General features: G+C 45.8%; 1 protein-coding gene across 1 annotated transcript in view; it reads left to right on the forward strand.

Annotated features, from left to right (window-relative positions):
- The window catches only part of NHSL1 (NHS like 1), a 66774-nt gene extending 53267 nt beyond the window's left edge, over nt 1–13507 (forward strand). Inside the window, exons 6-9 of the mRNA XM_044917192.1 lie at nt 2228–5458; nt 5971–6103; nt 10462–12294; nt 13331–13507. Coding sequence (XP_044773127.1) covers nt 2228–5458; nt 5971–6103; nt 10462–11197 — 4100 coding nt within the window. The 3' untranslated portion in view covers nt 11198–12294; nt 13331–13507. The remainder of the gene's footprint in view (nt 1–2227; nt 5459–5970; nt 6104–10461; nt 12295–13330) is intronic.
- The last annotated feature ends 2690 nt before the right edge of the window (nt 13508–16197 follow it).

Consider the following 16197-nt stretch of genomic DNA (forward strand, 5'->3'; position numbering starts at 1 on the left):
TTGATAGTTTGTACTAAGAACATTAAGAGCATAAGACCAGACACAACTTTTTAAGAATTCACATATTAAACCTTAAATTAACTGACCTGTAGATATCTGTCATCATGTTTTTTTTTGTTTTGTTTTGTTTTTAAGATTTTATTTATTTATTTGAAAGAGACACAGCAAGAGCAGGAACACAAGCAGGGGGAGTGCAGGAGGGAGAAGCAGGCTTCCTGCTGAGCAGGGAGCCCGATGCGGGACTCAATCCCAGGACCCTGGGATCATGACCTGAGCCGAAGGCAGATGCTTAACCAACTGAGCCACCCAGGCGCCCCTGTCATCACGCTTTTTACATGTAAAAACATGTTTTTTAAAATTGGACATCCTTGTAGTATTGTGTAATAAGTAAAAAATATATAATAATTATTTCTTTACATTATATTGTAAAATCAGATACAACCCATCAAGATTTTTCACAGCACCTTAGAGGTCTATATTTGTTTGCAGATCTCTTTTTATAGTCTGTTTCTGTTATTTAATTCTAGTCAAGGTAGCATTCATTTGTGTCCTGTAATATGTAACACTTTTTGTACTATGAAAATATTGAGGATCTGTTTTGGGAATAGAACTACAGTGGTCCCTATGATCAATGATATACTGTATCTTGAATATTTGGAGCCAAACTGGTGCAAACTGATACAGCCAAACAAGTCAATTTCCCACCTCCTGAAATCCCAAGTGGCAAAAACATCATCTTTTGTTTTCCAAAGTGGACTTCTCTCCTGCTCCTGCCCATTGGCCCACTTCCTCTCTTTCTAAGGGAGAACCTTATGTGTATGTGTGTGTGTCTGTGTCTGTCTGTCTGTCTTCAGTGAGTGTGCCTGGCAGAAGGTAGGGGGGAGGAAATAGATGCTCTCTGCTAAAAGATACAAGTATGAAAATATTCTCCATCATCACAAGTGAAAGAACAAGCACTTTATGCTTTATTCCTCATAGGATGACATCTCCTTTGTGGTTCATACAAGAAAATCACTGCCATATTTGTAATATCCTTTGCTATTCAGATGAGCAAAAGGCTATAAAGCCTTATATCCAGTCAGGGACATGTGGTTAATTCATGTGGGATAGGGAGGGAGTTCCCAGGAATCCTGTCACTACCAGTGTCCTTGCCTAGGTGAACAGCGATGCCCGCAGCACTCAGCTTGCATTGCTCAGCAAAGCCCATACTTGAGATTTTTTTAAGTTTTTGAAACAATGTAGAGAGAAACTGGTTATGCTGTTATTTTTCAAGATTTAATGTATCCTAATGGTTACAATGCATGAATTGATTCTCTATCTCTCTCTCTTTACACTTCGGCTAAGTTGTTGGTTTCATGATTTTTTTTTTTTAAGCTTCTGTTCCTTTCTAGGTAGCTTGAAATCTAACTGTTATCTACACTTAAGGGTTTTTTCCTCATCCATTTCCCTCTCTGTTTGGCCCTCTTTATGCTTTTTTTTTTTTTTCTCCTTTAAATATACCTACTCTCAGTTTGGTTGTAAAGCTCCAAGAAATGAATAACCCTAATTTGAGGAAATGCTCACTGGATCAGTTCCTGCTGCTTTTCCCCCATCAGAACACAACAGATTGCTATTGGATTTTGAATGTCACTGACAGACAGATGACAATGGTGTAAGATGAATAATGAAATGTTTGAAACACAGATGGGCCTGTAAATCATTTTTTCTTAGGATTTCCTTCTGACATAAAAAACGAATGTAATTAACACCGTTCTATACCAGTACCCCTTGTAAATGGTCTCTCTGTAGCCTACTGTTGAACCACTCCATTCATCTGTCTTTGGGAAAGACGGTCACAGCTTGATAGATGCTCTGCGCAGTCACCTGGTGGGTGATAGGCCACCTTGAAATCTATACCAAAAGGAGGTTATTTGAAAAGTAAATCTTCCACTGAGCACTCAGCCTTGATCTCAAAGAGAGTAACAGAATTCCATATGTAGCCTTAATCTATAGGAGGATTTGAAGTACAAATCAAGAAAAGTACATGAAATTCATAATGAAGGTTTTTACTTTAGGAGCTGTCAGTAAGTATTTAAACTCTCACTCAGGTGCCTACAGGAGAAAAGAAACTAGATCAAATAGAAAATATATATATTTTTAAGTACAGCAGGGGTAAGAAGGGGATGAGGGTACAGGTGATGAACTAAGATATTTTTAGATAACAAGCCTCTTTCTGCTTTATCTCCAGCATCGGGCACTGGCCAAGATGATGTCGGTGGTCACTCAGGATACTCCCCAGACCACTGCTCCACACTGGGAAGGCTTGATAGCTATCGGTCTGCGGGGCTGCGCTCAGAAACCAGGGACTCCAGCTGTCAGACTGAGGAAGTGAAAGTTGTACCGCCTTCCATGAGAAGAATCCGGGCACAGAAGGGTCAAGGCATTGCTGCCCAGATGAGCCACTTCTCAGGCTCCTCTGGGAACATGTCTGTGCTGAGTGATTCTGCGGGCATTGTGTTTCCTTCTCGCCTCAGCAGCGATGCCGGTTTCCACAGTCTCCCACGTTCTGGGGCGAGGGCGAGTGTTCAGTCCCTCGAGCCACGCCTGGGTGCCCTGGGCCCCGCAGAAGACCTGGATGGCACTTACCCCTACCAGAGCGGTCACAACCCACAAGGAGATGAAAATTTAGGAGGTGCCTCAAGGACTGGAATGCTTTTGAGGCCCAAGTCCCAGGAGTTGAGGCATTTTGAGAATGTCATCAGCCCGGCGTGTGTGGTCTCTCCTCACGCCACCTACTCCACCAGCATCATCCCAAATGCCACACTCTCTTCCTCTTCGGAGATTATTATTATTCACACTGCTCAGAGTTCAGGACCACTGGACAGTAAAATTACCAGCTCCTCTTCATACACAAAGATCAAATCCAGGGACCACCTCCTCTCCAGGCATGCTAGTAAAGAGGATCATCAGTCTCCCAGTGGGAACTGGATGGAGGGTCACCCCAGCATTCTTTCACAGGCCTTAGATAATTCCCATTCCCCCGCTGCAACCACGCTGTTGTCCCTCTGTGACTCAGCGGTCTCTCTAAATACTCGAGCAAATCGGGAGAATGGATCCCAAGCCATGAGCTATAACTGTAAAAACAACCTGAGCTCTCCAGCCCACACCCAGGATGTTGATGGCAAGAGTGAGTCCAGTTATTCTGGAGGCACGGGGCCTGGCAGCTCAGAGCCCTGGGAATACAGTGCCCCCGGTAACGGGCAGGCATCCCCACTGAAGGCACATGTGGCAGCTCCTGGCTACTCCACTCCCGGAAGTAATGTGAGCAGCTGTAGTTTGGACCAAACTTCCACCAAAGATGATGCCAGGTCCCTGTATTCAGAGGAGCACGATGGCTACTACTCGTCTATGCACCCCGACCCGGAACACGGATCTGGAAACCAGTACAGTAGCGATGACTTTGGGAACCCCAGGCACAGTGTGGTCAATGTTTTTGATGGGAGAGCTCAGAAAAACCAAGGGGACCGGTCGCACCACCATGACAAGTCCCTTTCGCGAAACATCTCTTTGAAGAAAGCAAAGAAGCCGCCTCTGCCACCCTCTCGGACGGACTCCCTGCGCAGGATTCCCAAGAAGGGCGTCCAGTCGAACGGGCAGGCGCTGAACGAGAGTCTGATCGCCTCGCTCCAGCACTCGCTGCAGCTGAACCTCCCGGGCAAGGGCGGCAGCTCGCCCTCCCAGAGCCCCTGCAGTGACTTCGAAGAGCCCTGGCTGCCTCGCTCCCGCAGCCAGAGCACGGTGAGCGCGGGCAGCAGCATGACCTCGGCCACCACCCCTAACGTCTACGCCCTGTGCGGAGCCACACCGGCGCAGAGCGACACGAGCAGCGTCAAGTCCGAGTACACGGACCCTTGGGGTTACTACATTGACTACACCGGCATGCAGGAAGACCCCAGGACTGCCGGCGGGGGCTGCTCGGCAGGCAGCGGCGCGCCGGCGGGGAACGGGCCAGTCCACCACGTCCAGGAGGGAGCCAGGACCGTGATGCCCCAGGTGCCTGGTGGCTCCGTCAAACCAAAGATCACATCGCCGGAGAAGCCCCACAGAGTCACTTCTCCCTCCAGTGGGTATTCCAGCCAGTCGAATACACCCACAGCACTCACCCCTGTGCCTGTGTTTTTAAAATCAGCGTCACCAGCGAACGGGAAGGGGAAGACCAAGCCCAAGGTGCCAGAAAGGAAGTCCTCTCTGCTGTCTTCAGTATCCATCTCCTCCTCGTCCACGTCTCTGTCTTCCAATACTTCCACGGAAGGAAGCGGGACCGTGAAGAAGCTGGATTTGGTGCTGGCCTCTCCCCTTGCTGCTGCCCCTCTCCCCTCTCTTCCCTCACCATGTCCTGCCGACAGGTCTCCTTTCCTTCCTCCTCCCCCACCTTTAGTAGAGTCCCCTGATGGCTCTCTGCCTCGGTCTCCCCTCTTCCCCCCTCCACCGCCAGAGGTTCTCACCCCCTTCTCTCCCCCCACCAGCGCATGCTTTCCTCCTCCCCCCATGGCACCTAGCCCCCTTACTCTGGGTGCACCTGCTTCCCTGCCGCCCGCCCCCGCTTTCGGACCCTCCTCAGCTCCCCCGCCTGCCCCACCCCTTGACCCCAAATGGATGAAAGATGCCAGGCCTTCTTTTAAAAAATCTGGCCAGCCAGATTGCTCCTGGGAGGCCTTTCGGCAGCCTTCTAGCAAGGAGGAGGGCAGCAGACCCCCCATGCCCCTGATAACCACGGAAGCGTTGCAGATGGTACAGTTGAGGCCCGTGAAAAAGAACTCAGGAACCGAGCAAGCACTGTTACATGAACAAGTATCTCAGGAAAAACTAACTCCGGTTGTTCCCCAGTATCATTTAAAGCCATCTGCTTTCTTGAAATCCCGAAATAGCATAAATGAAATGGAGAGTGAAAGCCAGCCTGCCTCTGTGACAAGCTCGCCGCCGAATCCTGCCAAGAGCTTGAGTCAGGGTCACCAGGACGGTGCAGCCGAGCGCGGCCTCCCGAGCCGCAGCCTGGGCAGCGCCGGGGAGGCAGAGACTGGGCCCGGCCCCAGGGCCGCCCCGCGCCAGGAGCCCCCCGGCCCTTCACCCAGCAGGAAGCCACCCCCCATTTCCAAGAAGCCCAAACTGTTCCTCGTGGTGCCACCTCCACAGAGAGACTTCACAACGGAGAACGTGCGCGGAGCATCACCTAGCCCCACGAGGGGAGAGGCAACAGAGAGTTGTAGAGCCGGGGCTGGTGCTGAGGAGACGGGCTCTGGCAGCTCGGTTCTTGAGGGAGGAGCCGCAGGATCTGCATCCCCGGGTAGAGTGAAAGCCAATGTCCCCATGGTGCAGCCCGATGCAGCACCAGCCCCCTCTCAGGAGGAGCCAGGTGCCGAGAACAGTGCGGATGGTGGGGGCAACGTGGAGAGCTGCCTGTCGCTACAGGACGGAGGGCGTGAGTATGCTTTTCTCTCGTTCCCCTCCGACCATATGCAGCAAGGCACAAGAGAGGGCTAGTGTGTGCTCCCGGGAAAGCCAGCAGCATGTGGGCTGCCCGTGTGCCTCACACTTGGGTTACCGACTTGGCATTTTATGAAATTAAAAAAAAAAACCCCTAAATCTCAGGGTATTGCTTACTGAACGTCAGAAAATAGAGGGGTAGGGTGGTCTGCAGCAGACAGGGTATTAAATAGCAGTGAGCAGTAATCTCCCTTCTGGATAGCTGCAGAGAAATGTTACAACAAAATTTAAGAGAGATTCAGTAGGAGTTCTAGACTTCAACAGAAAAGAATGAGCTTTGGCTCTTGTGATCAAAATAAAAGATCAGACGACAGAGCCCGCTGCCTGCCTTGCCCTGTGGCTCCTCCGTTGGTGGGAATGGCAAGCACAGCAGAGTGGGAAGGCTGGCTGAAGACTGAAATTCAAGTCACTTGTGCGAGCTGCGTGTGTCTGCTTGCTTCTCTGTAGCTGGGGTTCCAGAGCCTGACACGGCTGGTCCTTCCTCGGAGGCCTGTGACTCCCTTAGGGAAGAAGGGAGTGATGAGGTGATGACCCCCAGTAGACCCCGGACCACAGAAGACCTTTTTGCAGCTATTCACAGGTATCTAAAACTCCTTCCTCTTAATTTTGATCAACTCTACGAGTCTACCTTTCTAAATGGTTCCTCAATTTGTCTTCCTTGAGTTTTTTTCTCTGTTAGCCATTAGCTTGATTATTTATTTTTAGTGTGTTTCTATATTTTTATTTCCTCTGACTCCCAATTTCTGTTTTACTTTGTTTCACTGATTTTTATGATGACGTGGGGGGACAGAGACTCCATGTGGTGCCTTCTGCTTGGCACTGTGCTTGGTGGCAAGAAATGCAATGTATCAGTCATATGACGGAGTATTTATAAGAATTGGATTCAAGCAACCGATAGTCCAGTCCAGGATGAGCGATGCTGTGTTTTGTGGACACAAGATACACAGACCAGCTCTACAGGACTTTTTTCCTAAAGGTGTTTTTATTTATTTTTTTATCTTTATTTTACAGAAATAGGATTTTTTAGTGCAGTTGTCTTTGGCTACTTAAATGTTTCAATACAAGAATACAATCTTTTCAAAGCAGGAGTGGAAGGAATCAAATTTGTTAGTGTATACTGTTAGTGCCATCTACTGGCGTGAGAAATTGTTGGGTTTTTAAAAAAGTGTAGATTTTTCAAAATAACTGCCTGAACTGTTTTGCATGTGGTCACCTTAGAGAGTGAATATGATTTAGCACGAAAACTATGTATATTACCTTTTTTCTGGTTGTAAACAGCCTGTACTCACAACAGTGTCATTGTAAGATAAGATTGTATATGTGCAAGGACTTTCAACCACAATGCTATATAAACCCTTTGCTTCCTTCTCGACTTCTTTACCACAGTATTTTCAAATAATTCTTATGAATGTCCTTATGCTGCCAAGGCCATATACTGTGCTGAATGGAGTTCCCTTTTTTTCTTTTTTTTTCCTGAAACAAAGAATCCTAAAAAATCATTTGATTCTCTATGTAAACAACCTTGTGTCAGGACTGTTTCTCCAATTCTTGGAATCTAACTGAAAAGGCTGTTGCGTGAGATGAAAAGCATAGGGCTGTCCTGATTTGAAATCCCCCATGCAGCATATAAATATCTAACTTGGGGGAGAGGGGTGGAACCAAGCTGGGGAATTAGGTGTTTGTCAAGAATTTTGTTCTTTACCTCTTGGCCCTAGTATTGGTATAATATCCCAAAAGATCCTAAAGACCGCCTCTTTAACATCATCTGACTGGTATCTTTGATCTCATTAGAAATAAAGAGGTAAATAGATATTCATCCTTTCTGATGGCTGAGTAAAATTAAAGAGGGCACATGATATGATGAGCACTGGATTTTTTATATTCAACTAATCAATCATTGAACATTATATCAAAAACTAATGATGTACTATACCTTCGCTAATTGAATTTAAATAAAAAACAATCAAATAAAAAAAGAAAGAGGTAGTTTCTTACTAAATTATTTCTCAGAACAGTGAAATGAAAATGCTCCATCCTTTGAAACCAACTTTAGTGGCATTTCTAGAAGTTTACACAGATGTTTCTAACTCTAACCATGCTAGACACATAATAAGCACTCAATAAATATTTTCTGAATTAAATGAAACCAATTGGAATTTAACTCTTAGGAATTCTTCCAAGACTCAGTGTCTTTCATTTAGTCTGGAATGCACTGGGTTGCTAACCATGTAGGCATATATATTTATAGTAGCAGTCCACAGAGAAGACGCATTGCTGGTTGCTTTGTGTACTAAATAGCTTGGTCTTGGTGAGAAACCCAACTGTTGTGGGGCCAAGTTACTATGTGCTTTTCTGAAAAATATGCCAAAGGTCGCGTCCATATTTTACTTTGGGAAGCTTCTTAAGGCACTGAGAAATCTGTGGTTTCTCCTACTAGTGAATTCTATCTACCGCAGATGTGGAAATCAGCCAGTCTCTATTATTCTCTGTACACATGATAGAAATAAAGGCCAAGTATGGATCGCAAAGAGAGCAAGGACACCTGCTAAGTTTTGTTTTAGCATTGATAATGTATTAGCAGACATAAGAAAAATCCATGTGAAGTCTGTGATTTTTAGGGCTTTATTTTATTTTATGTTCTTCAGCACCTAAGCTAATAATTTAAAAGAAAGAGTATCTAAACTGCACCACAGCTTTCAAATTTTATAATGCAAATTAATTCACTTCAGATTTAAAGCCAGATGGAAAATGTAGAACACCAGTCGAGGTGTGAAATTTTTATATTCATTGAAGTAATTAGTTTTCAAGCCAGTGTTAACTGTTTGAGCACTTTTTATAGCCATCTTCTTTAGAAATACACACGTGTGTGCAGTGTGTACACACACATAGACATGTGTATATGCAGAGAATTCATATGTTTAGATTGAATCCTCATTTTCAGGGGGCAACTGCAGTTGAGAAACAACAAAACTTTTATAATTTCCCATCTCCTCTCTTAATTTGAAATCCACAGTTAAAGGCCATAACTTGAATCAAGTGTAGCCATGGCTTGATGTGTGGGTCTCAGTACACCCTCACGTTTTAAAACCCAAACAAAAACGGAGGCTACAAAGCAGTCCCTGCAAGAATCAGATGAACAGAGGTGCTTTTGAGAAGGAGCCTCCAGAGGTTGTGAGGTCATGCACTATAGATGGAAAGATACTCTGTCACGTCCTAGTTCTTGGATGAAGCTGTGTGGCTTCACTCTTTGGCCTCAGTTACCTTCTCTGGTCAGACCAAACGAGCTAAAGTCATTTCCAGCTCTAAGATTCTGAGACGTTATTATTTCTGGGGGTTTTGTGGGCTGGTCGTTAACGTAGTCCAGAGCGCTGCTCTTGGTTGACAACTGAGCAGAGCCATCAAGCCACAGTCTCATAGGCCAGGCTCTGCAGTCTCAAAGCGGCTGGTGCCACATCAGCCCTGGCCACCCTTCAGACTTCGTATTCAGTCCTCACCACTTCCTGTCTCCTGCTTTTTGGGGGGCGTCTTTTTGGCCAGAAGCCTGGAAAGGGCCCATCCTCCCCTGTACCTGGCTGTGCAGGCCAGGTCAAAACAGCCCTGAAGCCTGGCCTGGTGGCAGGAGGGAAGAATTGTATTTCCCTAAATGACACTCCTCCATGCCTGACACTTCATGGCTGTTATTTGCTTTCATCTTTGTTGATAAAGTGTGAACTCCCTACTATTATTTCCCTTTCCCGGTAGGAAACTGGATCAGAAACTTTAACTTGCCCAAGGTCACAGAGCAAGGAAGCTTTAGTGTGGGATTTAACCCAGGTCTGTGTGACTCCAGAGGTTCTTTATCTCATTGAGTCCTCACAAACCTATGGGGTTAGTATCCTTACCCCCCTTTTGCAAGTATGAAAGCTAAGTTGCAGCATTGGTGAGTAGCTTGCCCAAGGTCACACAGCTAGAAGTTGGTAGCACTCAAATTCAGTTCTTTATCTGTATATACAATAGCATCCTCTTTATCTCTCCCTGCTGCATATTCTAGAATTTTATAGCAAACAAAGAGATATAGCCATATCTTTATTTTATTAAATGTACCGAGTTTCCTTAAAGAACCTGCACTTAGCTGAAAGATTCCTTGCAGACTGAGTTGTTCTTATGAAGAGACCAGCAAGGGGCCCCTTGGCTCATCTGCTTTATTACCTCTGAATCACTCTCAGTACAAAACACATGGAACAGTGAGGTTCTTAGAGACTGAGGACAAGAAACACCTCCAGGAAACGTTTTACTTTCCCTAAAGGCCCCTCCTCTTTCACATTCCACCCACATTCCTTAGATTTTCTTGATAGGTTAGAGGTTTTCTGAAGTCAGTCAGGCAACAGGATGTGGTGTGGAAGGCTCACTCTTGTTTTCTGGAAAACTGGATTTCGAGAAGTTGACATACGGTCCAATAAGAGCCAAGGAAGACTGGTTTTATGTCAACCTCTAGAATGATTAATGCAGAGCTGTAGAGTCATTCTAGAACCTGAGGTGGGAGCTTACCTCAGGATAGGGGATATTCTGGGGTTTGGCTTACCTGTTAGCGAAGGGCTAGCACCAAACAAGAAAAGAAAGAGTAGAAAAAAGGATGGTCAGCACTGAAATGCTCTCAGGATCTGTCCAGTGTAGGAGAGTTAGATAAAATATGACAATTATTCGAAACTTTTGAAGTGATCCTCACCAAAATAAGTTAACAGGATGTCTGAGATGTGTTTCAAAATAATCCAGTGAGGGTCGAGATGAAAGAAAGATGGCCGTAAGTTAATCATTATTGTAGCTGGGTCAGGGGCTCACATGATAATACAGGGAACTATTAAAGTAACTCTTAATAAATGGTGACGTAAGCATGCAGTATGACTGACATCCCGTGGCCCACTGGGAATTAACCATTATCTTAATGTTATTAAATCTCAGATCCAAGAGGAAAGTCCTCGGCCGTAAAGATTCAGATGACGATCACTCCCGGAACCATTCTCCCTCCCCTCCAGTGACACCCACCAGTGCTGCCCCAAGCCTGGCATCCCCAAAGCAAGTGGGCTCAATTCAGAGAAGTGTTCGTAAGAGCAGCACCAGCAGTGACAACTTCAAAGCTTTGCTGCTAAAAAAGGGGAGTCGGTCAGACGCCAGTGCCCGCATGTCTGCAGCTGAGATGCTAAAGAACACAGACCCTAGATTCCAGAGGTCAAGGTCAGAGCCTTCGCCAGACACACCCGAAAGCCCATCCAGCTGCTCCCCAAGCAAGAACAGGAGGGCCCAGGAGGAGTGGGCCAAGAATGAAGGCTTGATGCCTCGCAGTCTGTCCTTTTCGGGCCCCAGGTACGGCCGCAGTCGGACTCCACCTTCCGCAGCCAGCAGCAGGTACAGCATGCGGAACCGGATCCAGAGCAGCCCCATGACTGTCATCTCGGAAGGCGAGGGGGAGGCCATGGAGCCTGTAGACAACAGGGCTCGCTGGGCCCTGGGCGCTGCCAGGGGGTGTTCTCTGGATGGACTGGTGGGGGGTGAAATGGACAAGGGCAGCCTGCTCTGTGGCAGGGAGCCGGCCGCCTCGCTGCAGGCACAGGGTCCTGGCCCCGCAGAGGGGACGGTCAGCGCCCAGGGCACAGATCCAGCAGAACAGTGTGGAGGTCGTCTGCGGGAAGAGAGCTAGGGACATGAGTGTGAATCTCCCAGGTAATGGTGAGGGAGGCACACAACACGTGGCTCTAGGAAAGCCTGACAGGTACCCTTCCCTGCCTGGCCCGTGGATCCCACCCAGCGTTCATGCCGTGGGCCCAGGCGCCGCCAGCCCGGCAGCGGAAGGCGAGTATCACGTAGGACTCACTTGGCACTTGCCCTGTGGCTTAAAAGCAAGTAGAAGCTTAACTTCTGAAAGTGCTTCCTGGGGAAGATTTTTTTTTCCCTTTTTCTTTTTTTTTTGCTAAATTCTGGGTGTGTATGTGGAGGGGTGTGTGTGTGTGTGTGCGCGTGCGCGCATTTTGACCACTTTTTATTTAAAACACACACACACATACAGCATGTACAGAAGTAGGAGAAGGAAACACAGTTAAGCTGGGTAGAGGAATGGAGGCTTCTGGACTAGGCAGTAATAATTGCTTTAAAAGTATTACATTTTGGGAAATTAGTGAGTTCCCGAAGAACGAGAGAGAGAAGCGTTCCTTCTAAGCAAGAGGGGGCCATCGCGCGGGTGCCACCGCAGAGGACACATGGATGTGGGCCCCGGTGTGCTTTCGAGGCGAGCCATGCCGTGATGAACCCAAAACGATGGGAAAGGGCTAACTGACTAATGGGTTCAGGTACTTTTTTCCCGGGGTGGGAGGGGGCTTTCTCTCTTTTTTGTGAAAATGGGAAACACGGGGGGGGGGGGCAGACTGTAACTCGGAGCCTGCTGCTCTGCAGCCACAGACACACGACTTTGAGCCTGACTTTGAGACACGTGGGTCCTTTTGTACTGCTCCTTGAGTAGCCACGGAGGCGGCCTTGGAGGCAAGCACGACGGTGCGCACGCGCAGAGGGTGAGAGCCGAGGGGGCGTGCGATACGCTGCTGGAAGCCATTTCCTGCTTATTCAATGAGATTCTTTTTCAGAATTAAATTTGAAAACTTGCACTACAGAACTGTGGGTGGAGATTTTCCTTGTACGACTGTTTTTACCAGAGTTTAAACTTCCATTTGGCAGTTTCTTATCACTTGAAACGTCAACATTTGCTAACTTTTGGATATCCTTTTGGTTACACCAAAGAAAAAGGTATGGCTATTTTTTTCCTTGAACTGCCTACAGTATCATGTCCTCATTTAGAAAGGTTTATCAGAATCGATTATATATTACCTTACTTGGAAGAAAATACTGAATAGCTCTTGTTAGTCAAACTAATACCAATTGGCAGGGCTTGGCTATTAATTAGCCCTGGGAAATGAGTTTTTAGATTAAAAAGATTTTTTGCATCATCTGGTTTGTGAGTTTTTATATTTTTTATAAGGAATTGAGTTGGCTAATTACCTTCTAATCTTCTCCAGTTAGAATTTTAATACTCTGAGGCATGGGAGGAAAGTGTGTAAAGTATTTATTTTTATGCCCTATTCTTGTGACCTCCTTCTCCCACTCCCTCCCAACTGACGTGTACTTGGACTCCTGTATTTGTTGGCTAAGTAAAATAAGTCTTGTCTTCTTCATTCAAAGGACCTAAGAGGACAATACTGAGATTCTTGGCCTGGGTACAATGCAGCTGCCAATGGTTATCTTTTTGGGTATAAAAATGTAATTGAAAAGTTGGACTAACAGGCCAGATTATCAAAGGGTTTGTTATACTTTACAACTTTAGATATCCATTTTAGACACGGCTTTGAGACAAAAACAAACCTAAAGAATAAGACTTCTTCCGTTCTCTGAAGAAAACAAAACACTTCTTTTCACACAACCAGAAATCAAGACCTAACATTTGGCTGAAGGCTAAAGGACTTTTTACCATTTGGAGCAATTGTCTACTACATTGGGCACAAGGATTTTTTCTTCTCAATTTTAGAAAAGTGGTGTTGGCTTTTGAATATGAAATCTTCTCATAGCTCCCTAAGGAAGATTAGAATGTACGTGAATAATCAGAAAACTTTAACTTAATATATAAATCACTTATGTCAAAGGTATAAACAACATCAAAACTAATTATAAAACTATTAAAAAAATCCCCGTTTTTAAAGAAAAAAACATTAGGTTTTAAAATTTGCTTTGAATAAAACAATTGTAAAGTAAATATTTGAACGTTATTTCTTTTTGTTTGTACACGCAGTTTTGAATAATAAGGTAGGTTTCCTTTCACGGAACTGTTGAGTGCTTTGCTGGATACAAACAGAACAGCAGTGAAGACCAGAAGGCTCCTGTGGGAGGTGGGGACCCAACAGAGAGGAGATAGAACATCACAGACACTGTGGATGGTGCCATCTAAAAGGACATATGGAAAAACAACTCTGAATAATGTCCTATCGACTCTTGAATAAAAAATGAATAATGTATTGACTGATAGTTCAGGTGATGTGGCATGTGGAGGGATGTGAGAACTTTTCACAGGAGTGCATGTGGAGACATAGGGAGACAAGAATCTAGACTCACCCCTGAAACCTATGGTGTCTTTAGCTTTGCTGCTTTATTTCTCTGTGAGGACTCGCTGCTAACAGACCATTTCATCTTTAAAAATTCAATGAGCGTAGACATGTCACCCTTCCTTATATCCTGAGACTGTAAGTGCCAGATAATCATAGAAGCCCTAGGGCTAAATTATTTCCCCCTTATTTGTCCTGGGAGTTGGGGGAGAGACAAATGACCACGTGGTCTGTCAGTGGGAAGCCTCCTCAACTTTGGTCTGATTTCTGCCCTCCTACTTCTGAAGAATGTTGATTGAAACCATTGCTTCTCCTGTGGGGATGTGAGTATATTCGCATGGGGAGTCACAATGACAAGAGGAAGAAAGGAGGCATTTCCACATCTTGATCTGGGCACCATGCCCAGTTCTGTGTTGGGCATCCTGGTAGGACAGGTGAAGCATGGGATTGGCTTTATTGGTTCTGCCTTAATGTGTTTTCAGCATATTAACTGAAGGTGAATAACCGTTTATGTTGCTGAGATTCCATCATGAAATGAGTACAACAGGATAATATACTTGGGTGGGTATTAGGATCTTATTGGGGGATGGGGTTGGAAAGAGGGTCTTTCGAACAAAACGTGACCTGAGTCTTGAGGTCCGTTTGATTTTGAGACCTGTTTTTCTGTAATAAGCTATTCAGTTACTGTAATATAGTTTCTTTCAATGAGCTGCTCTAAACTACCTTCTACACAGGCAGGCCTTTACTCATAGAAAAGCGCTAGAGCGATCTAGTCATTTGTTTGGCAATGAAAAAAAGCCCTTTATTAAATACTTCTAATGTGCTAGGTAAAGGTGAGGGAGTCCTAGGATTAAAAAATGTGGCTGAGAGGCTTCAGATCTAGTAAAAAAGACACACACACTGCCAACTATCCTGTAAAACATGTCAGACGAAAAGGAAGAATGGGCTCCACAGCAAACCCTGTTGGGACCTGACCCGCTGTGTGTTCTCCTTTACCACTGGAACACCTGACATTGATTCAAGCTGGTGATGCACCCAACCAAAACACTACCTCACAGCCTCCCCTGTAGTCAGGAGGGCATAGTTTTGGCCAATGAGACATGAGCAGTAGTCTGGAAATCTCCAGGAAGGTTGCTGATACAGGAGCCAGCCCCATCTCTCATGGCTTCCCTTCTCCCTTTCTCCTTGAATGAATGGGAGGCTAGAAGAGGAGCCGTACTCTTCCAGCCTTTCAGCACCAATGGGTTGAAAGCCACATGTTGTGGAAGGTGGAGGAGAAAGGAGCCTGGTCCATTGATTATCTCTAGAGCCACTGCACCAGCCTTGGGCTGTCTACCTCTAGGCACACTGGGTAAGTCATTTTTCCACTCACTTGCAGTTGAGGGATAAGTGAGGGATAAGGTTCTCAGAGGAAGGTGTCCTTGCTTTTTTTTTTAAGCCCTCTCTACGCCCAATGTGGGGTTCAAACTCACAACCCTGAGATCAAGAGTCGCATGCTCTACTGAGTGAGCCAGCCAGGTGCCCCAAGTGTCATTGCTTCTGACTAGGTAGATGGGGGGAGGGACTGATGTTGAACCCGAACTAAGACTTTACAGATAAGGAGGGTTTCACCAAGCAGGGGAAGCTGGCAGAAGGACACTCCAAATGAAGGGGATAGCACGAGCAAAGACGCAGAGGCCAAGTGTTTAGAGGAAGCCAGGTAGTTAAAATGTCTCTAGGAAAACGTAGTAGGACATGAAACTGGAAGGGTCGTCTCCGGCAAGAATGTAGAGGGCCTGGTATGTCCTCCCAAGGAATTTGGGTTTTGTTCTGTGGTATTGGGAAACAATGAAGATTTTATAAGGAGAATGGTATGACCTGCCTTGGTTCTTAGCCTTCTACACTCTTGTTGACTACATCTAATCCCATAGTATTAAAATATATATATATATATATATGTATATGTACTGCCCCCCCACACACACACACACACATCTCTACCTTATCAATTAAAAGCATTACACACTATGGCTTAGGCCCCAAATCTAGGTTCCTTCTTGTGGCCTGTTTCCTTTTCACCTACATCGAAACCCTCAGCAAGTCCTGTCAACCATATTGCCAAAATAGTTCACAAATCCAATCACTTCTCACTAGTTCCCCTGCTGCCTCTCTGGTCCAAGCTGTTGTCTCCTACCCAGACTCTTAGAAAAGCTTGCCACCTGGTCTTGTCTTTATGGTGCATCTTCAGTCACTCTTAATTTGCCACACAAAATAAGCTCTTAAAGACAATTCATAGCCCTCCATTGCTTGAAACCCTTCAAAGACTATTACCATCAGACTAGAATTCTAACACCTTGCAGGGGCCTTTCAGATCTGCCACTGTTCCCCTCACTCAAAGGGTCTAGCCTTACTCTCCTTTTTGTCCCTTAGCAGAAGCTACTTCCCACCTCAGAGCCTTTATTTTAACTACTGAAAAGTTCCTGTATTTCTGTGCTAGCTCGGGAAGTAGACACCAAGACCATGAAGAATGCCTAAGGCTTTACTGGAGTGTAACATCTTTAAAAGGAAAAGGGAAGAA

Source organism: Neomonachus schauinslandi, chromosome 8 (genome assembly GCF_002201575.2).
Source record: "Neomonachus schauinslandi chromosome 8, ASM220157v2, whole genome shotgun sequence".
Taxonomy (NCBI): domain Eukaryota; kingdom Metazoa; phylum Chordata; class Mammalia; order Carnivora; family Phocidae; genus Neomonachus; species Neomonachus schauinslandi.